Source organism: Lepidochelys kempii, chromosome 2 (assembly GCF_965140285.1).
Source record: "Lepidochelys kempii isolate rLepKem1 chromosome 2, rLepKem1.hap1, whole genome shotgun sequence".
NCBI lineage: Eukaryota > Metazoa > Chordata > Testudines > Cheloniidae > Lepidochelys > Lepidochelys kempii.
In genome coordinates, this window is record NC_136381.1 from 257,583,389 (window position 1) to 257,598,633 (window position 15,245).

Below are 15,245 nucleotides of genomic sequence, written 5' to 3' on the forward strand. Positions count from 1 at the left end.
AGAGTTGTTCCACTGAATGCATCCGATGAAGTGAGCTGTAGCTCACGAAAGCTTATGCTCAAATAAATTGGTTAGTCTCTAAGGTGCCACAAGTACTCCTTTTCTTTTTATCAAGTTCTGACATACACATCCCTACCCCACACTACGACTTCCCAGATGCACACATCCCTAAGCTAAAAGTTCTAAGTCTGCTCCACAGGACTAAGAAAAAGGTTCCTTAATCTATAAAATACAATTTTAGAAGTGGTGGGACTGAATTTCCATATGCAAAATGTTATAGTCTGTGTTTGCAACACAAACCCAGTGTATTTCAGAGTCTCTTATAAATCCCTCTCTTACAGTGGAGTTAACATAGAGGGCCCGAGAAGAAGCTGCAGATAGCACTCTAACTATCCTAATGCCAATCAATGGTTTTGCAGTGGTACCATGATTATAGTGATTCTTTTACAGAATTGCAAATGAGGAATTGAGAAGGCTTTTTCTAGCAATATGTTATCCAGATTCTTTTTCTATTAAAAGTAATTCTAGATACTTAGGTGAAAGCACTGCTGTTTTTTCACATTGGACCATCATACTGAATCAAAACCTGCAGCTGGCTCTTAAGTGCAGCATTTTCAAGTGCATAGTGTTTGTTTTTTGACAAATGGAGAAAGCAAAGCATTAATACTGTTATCTTACTTTGCACTAGCTTCTTCCCTGAGTGGGAACAAAGATTCCATTTACAGCCTTGCGATGAATCAAATGGGAACAGTAATTGTATCGGGGTCCACTGAAAAGGTAAGCAGGACCTATTAGAACTCTTTCAACCTTAGTAAAATTATTGCTAATTTTTTTTAGACACTGAGTTCTAATCTAATTCTGAATTGACTCTGCAATCAATATCTTCTTGTTTAACTTGTGTCATCATTTGAAGTAAATTGGTCTTGTAAAAACATAACAAAATCCTGCTGCAAATACTCCTGATAGCAGATAACATGTTAGGTGTTTGTGAGTTTAATAAAATATAGGAATCTTGCAAAAGTACCAATTTTTTTTTTTTTACACTTTTGGAAGAATCAGTTATTTGAAAAAATGGGAGTTACTTCAAAGGTATCTTCATATGTAGGCAATGCATGTGTGAAAATGATATATGTAATTATCTTATCTGCTTTGACAGGTTTTAAGGGTATGGGATCCAAGGACTTGTGCAAAGCTGATGAAACTTAAAGGGCACACGGATAACGTAAAAGCTTTGTTGTTGAACAGAGATGGCACACAGGTATGGGTTTTCATTTGAAGCACAAATATCTTTCACTTAGGTTTTTCTTTAGAGCTTTATAAAAAATGTTATACTTTTTCAGTACAGAACAGTTTTTTCCACTTTTTCTCTGTAGAATATTGAAAGTCTTTAAATAAAACTTGGTCTAAAAGTGAGTGCTCTAATCTAAATATATTAAACTAAATTAATAATCTGTAACTTTTCGCTTTACTTTTGAAGCATAGTTGTGACGAGTAGCTAAGAGAATTGCCATAAATATATTGTTAAATGAGCTTGTGATTTCACATCTGAATATTTTATCCTTTATTTTACTTGTAAACTAATATTGGTTAGTTTCTGTTTGGGGAAGGGAGACTTGTGGGAGGGAATAAAACAATACTATTTTTGTCTCTGTCTCTCTTGTTGATGTAATGTACAATATACGCATCGGGTAAAGAAAAATGTGACCAGAATTTTGACTTTGCAATTCTCAGTTTAACACCGTCTTAATGGAAAAATATGAATGTAAGATTTCTAGAGCCTCCATATAAGAACTGCTTTTGTTTTTTGGGGTTTTTTTTAACAGTCACTTTTTTCCAGGTACTTAGTGGTGTAATTTAAATACAATGTTTGTTGCTCAGTGTCTTTCAGGCAGCTCTGATGGAACTATTCGTCTATGGTCCCTTGGCCAGCAGAGATGTATAGCCACATATCGAGTCCACGATGAAGGTGTTTGGGCTCTGCAGGTCAATGAAGCCTTCACTCATGTTTATTCAGGAGGAAGAGACAGGAAGATTTATTGCACAGATTTACGAAATCCTGATATCCGTGTGCTCATCTGTGAAGAAAAGGCACCAGTTCTTAAGGTAATTGATTTACTTAAAAGATTGCTACAAGTTTGATCTTCCATAAGAGCTTTTGGTAGCTCCTAAAATGCAAGATGGTAAATGGAATGACTTGATGTTTAAGGTACACCATCTGATAACATAATAAAGCTGGAATTCCTTTGGACCATTGCAGTTGTTCTTAGGACCAGTAAAATGTTCTAATTACTGGTCCCAAAGAGAGAATTTTGATCCCTGGTAAAATTTTGAATCTAATGATGATTTGCAGATTTTCATTCTTTGAAAAGGACTTTTTAGATCCTTGCATTAGAGAGCAAGTTGCTCTGGGAATTGTTTCCATTAAGAATTATGGAAAGAGAATTAGATTCAATGGTTCAGTACTCATGTGTTTGGAAACAAGCTTGGCTCTCCCCTGGGTGTGTATGTATTTCAACAGCCTTTAGTTACAGGGTTGGTTACGTGCTATTTCTCAAACACGCAAATTGGATGCTTTTTTCTACAATATCAGATGTGGGTAACAACTGGTAGCTTTGTATGCTGCTCAATATTCTAGACCATCCATAACTCACTCATATGAAAAGTGTACACAGTAAAACATAGTTATGCTTAATCTGTGGCATGTTATGTAACAGAACAGCTGCAAATATAACTGTATGTAAGAATATGTGTAAGACAACCAATGTTCACCCCATTAAATTCTTCTTTGAATGTGTGTCTGTGGATCCCACTATAGGGGGGGGGTGTGTGTCATGGACATGAGCTCGAAATCGTTTGAATAGTAGTATCCTTGGGTGCTGTGCATGCACCTTGTTCCTCCTGGTGCTTCCATCCAAGGGCATACAGGGCAGATCAGTGGCAATCCTTCTCAGTTCCCTCTTACTGCCTGTGGCAGCAAGACAGAACTTGGACAGTGTCCAACCCACTATGAGAAAAGGAGTACTTGTGGCACCTTAGAGACTAACCAATTTATTTGAGCATGAGCTTTCGTGAGCTACAGCTCACTTCATCATGCTCAAATAAATTGGTTAGTCTCTAAGGTGCCACAAGTACTCCTTTTCTTTTTGCGAATACAGACTAACACGGCTGTTACTCTGCAACCCACTATAGTTTTTCAAGCTTCAGTCTCAACCCTCTTGTGAAGAAATTCTTCACCGTCATTATCATCTTATTTCTTATTGGATGTTCCAAAGAAAAAGGGATAGGGAGACCCTCTCAACCCTGCTTCACAGCAGGGTGAAGTACTTCACACCAACACCAGCATGGCAGACTGTAAAGCCACAGAGTATCAATCTTGCCCATCATACGATGATCTTATGTCTTTAATGGGCACAATAGATGTTTCTTCTGACTCAGAGAAGGACACCCCCCCCGCCCCCGACAAGTGCTCCCTCTGCAACTCCTTGTCATTCCACACTTGAATATTGAGAGAGAAGGGACTCAAAGCAATCCATAAAGGTCATGTCCAATCCTGGAGAAGAGACCTCCTCCAAGCTGGAGTTGAGGAAGCTAGCTATGGCAAGTGCCCCGGCACCATACCTCTGATGCCAGCAGGGAGAAGAAGCCCTAAAAGGGTGCCAAGACCGTTGGTGCTAGTGCTGATCCTTCCGGCACTATCAGCACAGACTGCCTCCGCGCCTTAAGTGCATTGGCATCAACCCCAGGGCACCTATGCCAGCCACTTCAGACACGAAGTCATGTACCCACACTGAGCACAATCACAGCTCAGTGCACAGTGGCATCATCCCATAAGGAAGACTCAGAGCGTTCCTCCAAAGGCAAGTCTTCCAAATCCTTTTCAACATGAAGGATTGGAAGCAAGCCATCAGCTACAGAGAAGGTTCAGGAGACAGTTTGGCCAGTAAGGGTACAATTTACCATTGGAGCCTTATTGGCACTATTGGGGCCCACCTTCCCACAGGTCCCAGAGCAGAGCTCCATCAATGTACCAGAAAAGAGGAGGTCTCAGTCACCATGCACATTAGTAGCCAGGCATTCCACACCAGAACCAGAAGAACCTCCCTGTGATGGAACAGATGTGGCTCAGGACACTTCCTAATTGCCTTTCCTATCTAAGGAATCCTTCTGTTAGGTAAATGAGGCTGTCACCTCAGCCCTGACTCATCAATAACTTTAGGGCTGCTCACGATCTGTTTTGGAGGATAGCTGAAACTTTGGATGTTGAGACAATGGTGATTTAAAAGAACAAGCACAGACTGTTCAATTACCTCATTTCCTTGGTGCTGACAAGAATTGTCCTTCCAATCAATGAGAATATATTTGACTCAGCAAAGGGACTGTTGCATGCTGCAGTCTCCCTTTCTCCTACTTCAAAGTGAGTAGAAAAGCTCTATCAAGTCCTGTTCGAGGGCTTCAGACATTTTTATGTGCAACCAACCTGGGGTTCCCTTGTGTTTTCTGCAGGTCCAGGGGGAAAAAACAGGTCCACCAAGGGGATTCTAAAAGATAAGGGCTCCAAGAAATGAATTCTTTGGCCAAAAAGCCTAGTTATCAACCTCCCTCCTATTCAACAGTGTGAACTACCAAGCCCTGTTCGTGAAATGCAGTTCTCTAATGAGGGAAAGGGTGATCTCCTTTCTCTCTAGGCTTCCTCAGGACTTGGGGAGGATGCAAGGTACTCCATCAAGGAGGGTCACATGGTAATGAAAACCACGCTACTATTGGCAGTGGATGAGTCGGTGGCTTCTTGATCCATGGTTACATAAGTTGCAATGTGTCACGTTTCCTAGTTGCAGGTGTCTGGGATTCTGAAAAGTCCTGCTGACAGTAGAGGATGTACCCTTCAAGGGCATGAAGCTCTTCAGCAAGCAGACATACAAGGTGCTCCGTTCCCTCAAGGATTTGGGGGTGTCCTTAGATCTGCAGAATCTATACCCCAGCACCATACCAGAAGCCCTTCTTGTACCAGCCCCCACTCCGACAAAGAACACAGTCTTGTTCCCACAATCACAAACTGGAGTACCTGCCTAGAAAGTGGCCCCATTACACCAGAAGGCACCTGTCACTCTGCTCTGTCATGCACCAGGCTCCTGTCCAGAGGCAGCAGATTTGACTGGAGGTGTGTCAAGAACCACATAAACGCCATTCTACAGCCAGACTTTGGAAGTCACCCTCTCCCACTTCCATCAGGTGTAGTCGGAGATTAGACAAATGCTGGACGTAGCCTATCACTATCCCAGCCATTTTCTTTCCTTGCGTCTTAATCACCCTTGTCCCTCTTTATGGATCCTTCTAATGAGAGTCTTTTACCAAAAGAATTGGCCTCATTGTTTCACATAGGAGATGTAAAAGAGGTCCTGCAGGAGTACAGGTGAAGAGGCTTCTTCTTGCAATATTTTGTTGTTCTGAAAATGCCTACAGTGCCTCATAATTGGGATGGTAACACTTGCTTCATCATTCCACCACTTTAGATTTAGGACTGGTTTGTAACTCATGTTATTAAGGATGCGTACTTTCATCCTGCCATTCACCTGGCTCATAAGAAGTACTTGAGATTTATTCTGGGGTCAAATCATTGCCTGTACAAGATACTGACCCTTGGACTCTCCACAGCACCCAGAGTCTCTGTCAGATGCATCACCATAGGTGCATCTATGTGTATCTGTATATAGATGCCTGGCTGATCAAAGGCAGCATCGCATCAAGGAATTCTGACATGACTCAGCTACACCCTCTCTCTGTTCACCTATCTGGGAGACAGATTCCTCTCCCTTTAGTCATTACTGAACAATGTGAAATCGCAGCCAGCTATGACAGTACGGACTTGTCTCGCATTATTAGGCCATATGTCTGCCTGTACATATGTGAAGCCACTTACCAGACTTGAGAGGAGACTGCTACATCTCTGGCTCAGATGAGCCTACACCCCTGCAAAGTATCCAATTAGCAAGAAAGTCCTAATTCCACTTATGTCTTTGAGCTACTGAACTATTAACTGCATCCTGATAATATGCAAAAAGAGATACAGTTCATGACCTTGTAACCTTCCAGGGCATTAGTCATAGGCACATCTGAGATGGGGGAGTCCTCCTGGACCCATCCACAGATACAAGGGATGTGGGTTTTTTTTGTTTGCTTGCTTGTTTGCTGAATACCTTCCTTCTGCAATGGAATCAAGATGCTGTCCCACTGATTCAGCTAATCAACAAAGTAACTGCCGAAACCAGAGGAAACAAAGTCACACTCAGTCTCATAGCTCCCTTCTGGCCGAGACAGTTGTGGCTGATAGACCACCCAGACTTGCAATCACAGGATCAGGGTTAAGAGTTCCATCCAAACCCAGAGTTACTGCATCTGATGGCCTGAATGTTGTTTGAGCACCCTGGAAAGGGAGTGCTTCTAACATGTTCAGGAAATCCTGGCATGGAGCAGAAAGCTATCCGTGAGAAAGACTTACTTTAAATGGAAACAGCTTTTTCAATATGAGTGGTCCAACAAGGCCTAGATCTAGTGCAAGCCCCAGTGCCAAAGATTGTTTTGAACATTTGCTGTAGTTATAACAATCTGGACTTTAATTTCACGCAGTCAAGGTCTGACTGGCAACAGTATGGGTGTATCATACACTGATGCTGCTGTTCTTGATCTCTCGTTCAGTGGTCTCCAGATTTCTCAACAGCCAGATACGTACATACCCTCTAGTCAGAGAACTTACTCCAGTGTGAAACCTCAATGTCATCCTTTTAAAACTTAGACTGCTCTTAAAGCCCCTTTCAAAATGCTTCATCCATTATCGTACTTGCAAGACTGTCACCTTGGCCAGAAGAGTGAACGAGCTTCACTCAGTCCATTCTATACAAGACAAGGCCCTGGGATGTTTCTGGGTCAGGCCCAGTTCTTGTGCTGGGTCAGGGTAGGGTGCAGCCTCACCGCTGAGTCCGTGTCCCAGGGGGGAACTGCAGAATGATCTCCCACTTACGTACGGCCAGTGGCCTGTGCTCCCCAGTGCAATGCTGAAGCCTCCACGTTTATTTGACAGATAAAATTTGCAGAATTTTTAGAATATTGTACATAGAATTTTTAATTTTTTGGTGCAGAATTTTTAGTGTTTTGGTGCAGAATGCCCTCAGGAGTAGGTAATCTTAACTTACCTGTGTTCTTCCCTAAATGCTTTCTGCACAAAAAAGCTATGCACTCTGAATGTATCCATGTACTTGGTAATGTAATTTTTTTTCCACTTTATGCATCCGATGAAGTGAGCTGTAGCTCACGAAAGCTTATGCTCAAATAAATGGGTTAGTCTCTAAGGTGCCACAAGTACTCCTTTTCTTTTTGCGAATACAGACTAACATGGCTGCTACTCTGAAACTTGGTAATGTAGGTATTCAAGGAGTGGGGGATTACAAAAATTTACAGCAGTGTTTCTAAGTCTGAAGAAAAAATTTTAGTATATTGTATTTGAGAAATAGTATGTGGTTATGTAACTAGACTGTACTGTGATGCATACTCACACGGGAGAGAAGAGTTAAGGTTGTGTAGGGCTTTGGAACATCTAATTTTGCAACACTAACATTCTCTTAATTTAGGAAATTGCATAAAAAAATCTAAGGTCTTGTTTTTTAAAAGAAGGAAAAAAGATGAGGGAGGGAGTGTCATAGCTAGTAACTATTTGGCTATGTACCATTGGAACAGCTAGGACCCCAAGAGGTATATATTCTAGTGCACAGCTAAAATGCATGAGCGGGCTGGTCTTCCTTAGTTGCACGCTTTACTGGCTTAGCAAAAGAACCAAATTCAAAATGTACTGTGCATATCTAAAGTGTAGTTTTGAAGGGGTCAAAACCTGGAAAATTTCAACTGAAAATGAAATTTAAAAAATTGTGATCACACACAGGGCTAGAATAGAAATGTTCTATGATCCTTAACTAGGATGGATCACTACTGCTATAGTAAACCAGCAAGTGAATCTAATTTTCTGAAATTCTACATATTTAGTAGTACTGAACTTTCTTAATTGTATCTTTTTAAAAATGATCATCCTGTCAAATATTAAAATCTTTAGATAATGTATAAAAATACTGTAGTTTTGAAACATTTTAAACCACAGCTGATTAGCTAAAAACAACTCAAACATATTCAATATTTCTAGTCACAATTTCTAAAATGTTTCTAGAGATTTAAAATAGTTTTTATTGTTTGTAATGAAACTTAAAATCACCGATAAAGTTAAAAATTACAATTAGCTATTTAATGTATTGAAACTTGTATTTCTTCAGTAAGCTTGAAGGTAGTGCTGTTTCTGGAGCACATCTGGCAATGACTGGAGGTCACTGGAAAGCAAAAAACTTATTGAAAAGAAAAAAGTTAAACTTGGGGTATCTAAAAGTGTTCTGTGGTTTAATTATTCAGATGGAACTTGATAGATCAGCTGATCCTCCTCCAGCCCTTTGGGTTGCAACAACTAAATCTTCTGTGAATAAGTGGGTGAGTGATTTTCTTTGTCCATTATATGGCTAAAATTTAAGTTCAGTATGAGTTTACTATATGGCTGTCAAACAATTAAAAAAAATCACAATTAATCTCATGATGGAAAAAAAAAGTCTCAATTAACCAGAGTTTTAATCTCACTGTTAAATAATAATAGAATACCAATTTAAATTTATTATAAATATTTTGGATTTTTTTCTACATTTTTCAAATATTGATTTCAGTTACAGCACAGAATACAAAGTGTACGGTGCTCACTTTATATTATTTTTGATTACAAAGATTTGCACTGTAAAAATAAAAGAAATAGTATTTTTCAATTCACCTCATACAAGTATTATAGTGCAATCTCTATCATGAAAGTGCACCTTACAAATGTAGAATTTATTTTTACATAACTGCATTCAAAAACAAAACAATGTAAAAGTTTAGAGCCTACAAGTTGAAGCATGAAGGGGTATCGAAATGTTTAGCATATCTGGCGCATAAATACCTTGCAACACCAGCTACAACAGTGCCATGCGAACGCCTGTTCTCACTTTTTAGGTGACATTATAAATAAGAAGCGGGCAGTATTATCTCCTGTAAATGTAAACAAGCTTGTTTGTCTTAGTGATTGGCTGGACAAGAAGTAGGATTGAGTGGACTTGTATGAGGTGAGAGACGGGCTTTTGAGTTAGCATGAAAGCTTGTCTCTTTCACTGACAGAAGTTGGTCCAATAAAAGATATTACCTCACTCACCTGGGCTAGCTATGTTCATAGGTTTCACTGATCTCTGCAAATTATGACTGTCATGCTTCTGTCTCTTCTTTTAGACTTTGAAGGGAATTCATAATTTTAGAGCTTCTGGGGACTATGACAATGACTGTACCAATCCTATAACACCTCTTTGTACACAGCCTGACCAAGTTATCAAAGGTAAACAGGTCTTTCAGAACATCTCAAAAAATAATTAATATTGTTAGAAAAAATGGCAGGTGAAGAGGGTAGCGTGACAAATACGGGGCCTGTTCCAAAGCTCATAGAATTCTGTTTGAGCCTTTCCACTATGTTCAGGTGGCACTGGATCAGGCCCATATTTATCTGAAAATGCAATGTAAAACATTTGCAGTATAAAAATTTAGTACGGTATATGAACATTTAAATGGAAGAACAACAGAAAATTCCACTAAAAGCACTTAAACTATTCTCTTATAAACTTACTGTGGGGGAATGTGTTGGAATGGGAGGTGTTTGGGAGATGGCTCTTCTAGCTACTACCCGTTCTCCTCACTTGCTCATTCTAACTTTCGTTATCAGAGCTGATGGTCAAGGCCTTTGAGAAAATAAGGGACCAGTCCCGTGGGTTGGATGCTAGCCAGGAATGCTGGAGACTTGGGTACAATTCCCTGCTCCATCACAGACTTCCTGTGAGACCTTGGGCACTTAAGATATGTCTCCACTGCAGAAAAAAGGTGTGGTTTGGGGGTTACCTAACTCAAGTTCTCTAATGCAGTTTAAAAAGCAATGAAGACCTGGCAACCTGGCTTTTAACTTGGGTTAGCAGCTCAAGAAACCTGGGGTTGAACTTGAGCTGCTGACCTAAGTTAAAAGCAGAGCTGCTGTGTCTTCACCACTATTTTAACCTGAGTTAGCTAGCCTCAATTAAGAACACACCTTTTTTTGAAGTGTAGATATACCCTTAGTCTCTATAAAATGGGCATAATACTACTTCCTTACATTACCTCACAGAGATATTGAGGATAAATATATTAAAGATTGAATGCCCTATTTGCATTTGAGTACTTTAGATAAACGATATGACCAAACCACATGTGAAGATGGATAAATATACATGTCGATCATAACCATGACAATTTAGCTAAAAAAAAAATGTTAGCATCTAAAAGGTATTAAGTATTTTTATATTCAGAGTAGACATTTTAATGAAGTTATAATAAATTAAGGGCATGAATGCCTTGGAATTCTCTCTGCTATAACCTGAACTGCAGAAAATAGCATGTTTTGTATAATAGTATCCTACAACTGTGTGTGTCAAGCATATTTTTAGCTTGTGTGGTGAACAGTATAATTTAAAAAAAAAAATTCACTAACCCTTCTCAGCCTTTGATTTTAGGGTTATTCTATTGGTACTTTGTTAACAATGACCATAATGTAAGATCTGTGAGTAATTAAGAGTTGGAAATTGTGATTAGTTATTTCAGATAAATATCAAATACTGCTCCCTGTTAAGTATAATTTCAAAATCATTGTCACAGTTAAAACCTATAAATGACATAAGACCTGATCTAATGCCCACTGAAATCAATGTGGACCTTTCCATTGATTTCAAGGGGCTTTGGATCAAGCCTATATTATAGTCTCTGTTTAGAACCTTTTTCCTGTATTATATTATCACTGCTGTATAGCAGTGGTTCTCAAACTATGGGTTGGAACCCCAAAGTGAGTCACGACCCCATTTTTTAGTAGGGTCACCAGGGCTGGTGTTAGACATGCTGGAGCCAAAGCCTAAGCCCAAACCCCACCTGCCAGGACCAAAGCCCAAGGGCTTCAGCCCTGGGCAGCAGGGCTCAGGTTACAGGCTCCCCACTTCAGCTTTGCCCCCCTCTCTTCCCGGGCAGCGGGGCTTGGGCTTTGGCCCGCCTCCACCTGGAGTGGTGGGGCTCAGGCTTCGGTCTCCCCTCCTGGGGTCATGTAGTAGTTTTTGTTGTCAGAAGGGAGTTTCACTGCAATGAAAGTTGAGAACCCCTGCTGTATAGCAATAAACTTGACCTACATTGGTTATTTTATCTTTTGAGTATATTTCATAACAACCCAAATTGTGGTTAAGCAATTGACTGTACAATATATCAACATCATTGTTGAAACACATGTAGATGTACATATATGCCATATATTCATTATGTGCTGAAATAGCTTCATGCCAAATTGTTGGAGCTGAGGAATAGCTCCTACTTTTGTAGCAGTCTAATGTTGTTGTTGTTGTTTGTTGTTTTAATTAAATGAATGGCATTGCTGACTTTATTTCTTCTTTATAACTGCTAGGGGGTGCTAGTATTATTCAGTGCCACATTCTTAATGACAAGAGACATATATTAACCAAAGATACAAATAATAATGTGGCATACTGGGATGTATTGAAGGTAAGTGTAAAATTTTGGATTAGACATGTATTAATGGATTTCTGGTCTTCTGTTTCCTTTGCTATTTGTCTGCATGTGAGGTGATGATTGGAGAAAATAGGTCCTCATTGTGCCACAAAACATAGTGCAAGTATTTTTAAAGACTCTCATTGATAAGGGACGATATTTGTCTCTTCTGCTGCATTACTGTTCATTCTTACATAAATGTGTTTAAAATTCTGTCTTTAAAATAAAACAATGAACATAATAAGAATGCATGATGGGGAGGGGGACAGATGGATGGACATCAGTCAAAACATTATCATTAAGGCTACGATTTTGGAAGTCACAGAATCTGTGACTTCCAGTGACCTCTGTGACTTCAGCCTGCAGTGGCCAGGAGCTGTGGGGGCCCCCCAAGACTGCCGGCTGCTGCGGGAGCCCTCCCAGACAGTGGGGGACCCTGAGCTCCAAGCCCCCACAGGTGTTGGGGGCCCATGGAGCTCCAAGCGGGCCCCTGCAGCTGCCTAGCCACTCTGGGTGGTGTGTGGATCCCACAGGTGAGCTCCCCATTTTGTCATGGATATTTTTAGTAAAAGTCACAGACAGGTCATGGGCTTCCGTGAATTTTTCTTTATTGCCCGTGACCTGTCTGTGACTTTTACTAAAAATATCCATGACAAAATCTTATCCTTACTTATCAATAAGCAGCACAAATCAAAAAATGCCAGTTCAGGTTGCATATTGGTGCATATATCTTCTAAAAAAATCCTGACTATTGTGGGATCTGCATGGATCTTTGGTAACGTTTTCAAAAATGCCTAAATTCTATTTACAAAAGTGACAGGCACTTAAGCTCCTAAGTCTCTCCAAAAGTCAGTGGGATATGGGCTTTTAAGGCGCTTAAATGCTTTTGAGAAATTGGCCTTTTCTCTTGATACATGGAATGCTCCAGACAAGGTTCTATAACAAAGTATGGTACCCTACAGTGCCTTAGAATCCATTATAGACTGAAGAAACAGGGATGGAGGTTGAAGAGTGTATTCGTAATAACACTCTGCTTGAAGAATTCCAGAGAAAGGTGACAGGTTTCAGAGTAACAGCCGTGTTAGTCTGTATTCACAAAAAGAAAAGGAGTACTTGTGGCACCTTAGAGACTAACCAATTTATTTGAGCATGAGCTTTCGTGAGCTACAGCTCACTTCATCGGATGCATACGATGAAGTGAGCTGTAGCTCACGAAAGCTCATGCTCAAATAAATTGGTTAGTCTCTAAGGTGCCAAAAGTACTCTTTTTTTTTTTTTAGAGAAAGGTGAGTCACTTTTCTTTCTCCCTTTGAATACTGTCAGTACAAATTTGGGAGATTCACTAGCAGTAGGAAACTGATGAGGAGACTATCTAATCGGGCAACTTTAGAAAACTGCTCTCCTGAGGTGGGCATTTGATCTCAAGGCCAAGTCCAGAGATCAATGCTGTGTAAAGGATGAACTGAGCACCTGATAGCATCTTTACATATTTCACTACTGGGACATTCCAAAGGCATGCCCTAGATGCACCTTGCTTTCTGGGACTGGGATACCCACTAGCTCCCAAGTAGTTTCTATATAGATTCAGTCCACTTTAAAACTGGGGATCTGTACTGACTATATTTAAAGGAAAGAGAAGAGTTACTCACCTGTGACTCCACCCTCCATCCCTACTTCCTGGAACCTATATTCGATTCTGAGTGAGTGTAAGGAACTGAGAGTAAATGAAGGTTTTGGTGGAGGGGAGGGTCATGTTTACTTATACCAGAGTTTTCCGTGACTCAAGAGAGTGTCTGAGAGCCATAGCACTGCTCAGTCCTTACTAGAGGTTCCAGGCTTAGCGTGCATGTGTACTCCAGTAGTGGGGGGAGGAGAGGACAATGTCTTTACTGACAACAGTCTAAGAACAGGTAAGTAGTTTTTTCAGATTAAAAAAGTTAAAAATAAAAAGAGCATTTCAAAATCCATTTTTGTATTAATTTGTCAATAGATCAGTAAGTACCACTATCAGAGTAGCATTTTTATAGAACTAGTAGATGTTGAACTTGTAATGAATAGTATTAATATTCATTCTGTTCCTTTTTTCTTTGAATCCATCTGTTTATTTTTTTAAAATGAACTACAGTTCAAGGCAAGGCAAGATTCAACACTGGGGAAGAAGTTTATGTTGCTCTGAAGTAGTGCTTCCATACTTTCTGTTTTAGTGTTTTGGAGGGTAGTGGCATCAAGCTACCAAGAAAAATAAAAAGCTTACTTAGCATACAATTTACTGTACAGCCATTTGAGAATGTGAATCTTCAAGTTGAGTATTGCATTACATAGAGGGTATACACATGAGGGAATACATTTGTTAAAAGTTAATTTTTCTGATATGCAAATTAAAGGTTTTAACAGTGGATATGACTGCTTATTCAGTATTAAGAAACTTGCGTATTTTTTTTTAATATTCTGGTGTACAGGCATGTAAAGTTGAAGACCTTGGGAAAGTAGATTTTGAAGAAGAAATTAAGAAGAGATTTAAAATGGTGTATGTGCCAAACTGGTTCTCAGTAGACTTAAAAACTGGGGTAAGACACAACTTAAATTATTTCCTAATTTGGGCGTTTGTCATTTCATATGACCATTCATGAAAGCATTAATATATACACTTTATTAAGTTAAACTTCTGTGAGCCATATAAAGCTTTGACTCCAAGATTTAATTTAATGTGTGTGGCATAAACTATATTTTGATTATCTGATATAATTTATCTTTCAATCAACATGTCTGTGAATGCTTCTTTGGATCTTGATAACTTGAAGAGTAGTTAATTACAGAATTCTTTGTAAGGAGATAATGTTGGTTTAAACTAATCTTGTACACGGCAATTACTAATGTAATAAAATTTGAGAAATGGAGTGTTTGTAGACAGTCGCTGTATAATCAAATACTACCATATTTTGTAGTTGCAGTTTAGTGTGTCTTCTGTATATGTAAAAGAAACCTGCTGGGTTCTTAATACAATATTCATATGGTCTTCTTTTGACAGATGTTGACAATTACTTTAGATGAGAGTGACTGCTTTGCAGCTTGGGTCTCAGCAAAAGATGCTGGATTTAGCAGTCCAGATGGATCTGATCCAAAATGTGAGTTTTAATTTAAATTAACATTTCATTCAAACAATATAAAACCCCATTACATATTAGTATATTTCTGGCAGATAGTAGTTTTGTGCTTGCTTGGACTTCCCCACTTTTCTTGAGACTAAATCCTCCAAATGACTCTCCAATGAAAATGTACTGAGATGCTTTATAATGGCAATCTTGTATTCACTTTGTCTATTTCATTTGTCCATTTCATTTTCCTTCAAAAAGCAAAATGAAAAATGCTAGACTGGAATTATTATATGAAAGATCTGAACTAGAGAATAATACTGTAATAAACTCATATCTTAAAATATTTGTTAAAAACAATTAAAACTGACTGGAATTATAGCAAAATTAGCTTTTTCTACAAGACTAAAGACAAAGTCCAAATCCACAAAACAACTTAGGCATTGCAACACAGAGCATGGGAGCACCTAACTTCTAGGT

At 39.3% G+C, this 15,245-nt stretch overlaps 1 protein-coding gene across 4 annotated transcripts in view; it reads left to right on the forward strand.

The window, feature by feature from the left end:
* WDR48 (WD repeat domain 48) overlaps positions 1-15,245 on the forward strand; it is a 53,573-nt gene that overhangs the window by 25,672 nt on the left and 12,656 nt on the right. For all 4 annotated transcript variants that reach the window (XR_013635449.1, XM_073334669.1, XM_073334670.1 and 1 more), the window contains 8 exons: positions 689-777; positions 1,157-1,258; positions 1,879-2,103; positions 8,446-8,520; positions 9,340-9,442; positions 11,570-11,667; positions 14,133-14,240; positions 14,702-14,798. Coding sequence is in view for 3 of the 4 variants with exons in the window: in XM_073334669.1 (XP_073190770.1) it covers positions 689-777; positions 1,157-1,258; positions 1,879-2,103; positions 8,446-8,520; positions 9,340-9,442; positions 11,570-11,667; positions 14,133-14,240; positions 14,702-14,798 (897 nt within the window). In the remaining variant the exon portion in view is untranslated. The remainder of the gene's footprint in view (positions 1-688; positions 778-1,156; positions 1,259-1,878; positions 2,104-8,445; positions 8,521-9,339; positions 9,443-11,569; positions 11,668-14,132; positions 14,241-14,701; positions 14,799-15,245) is intronic.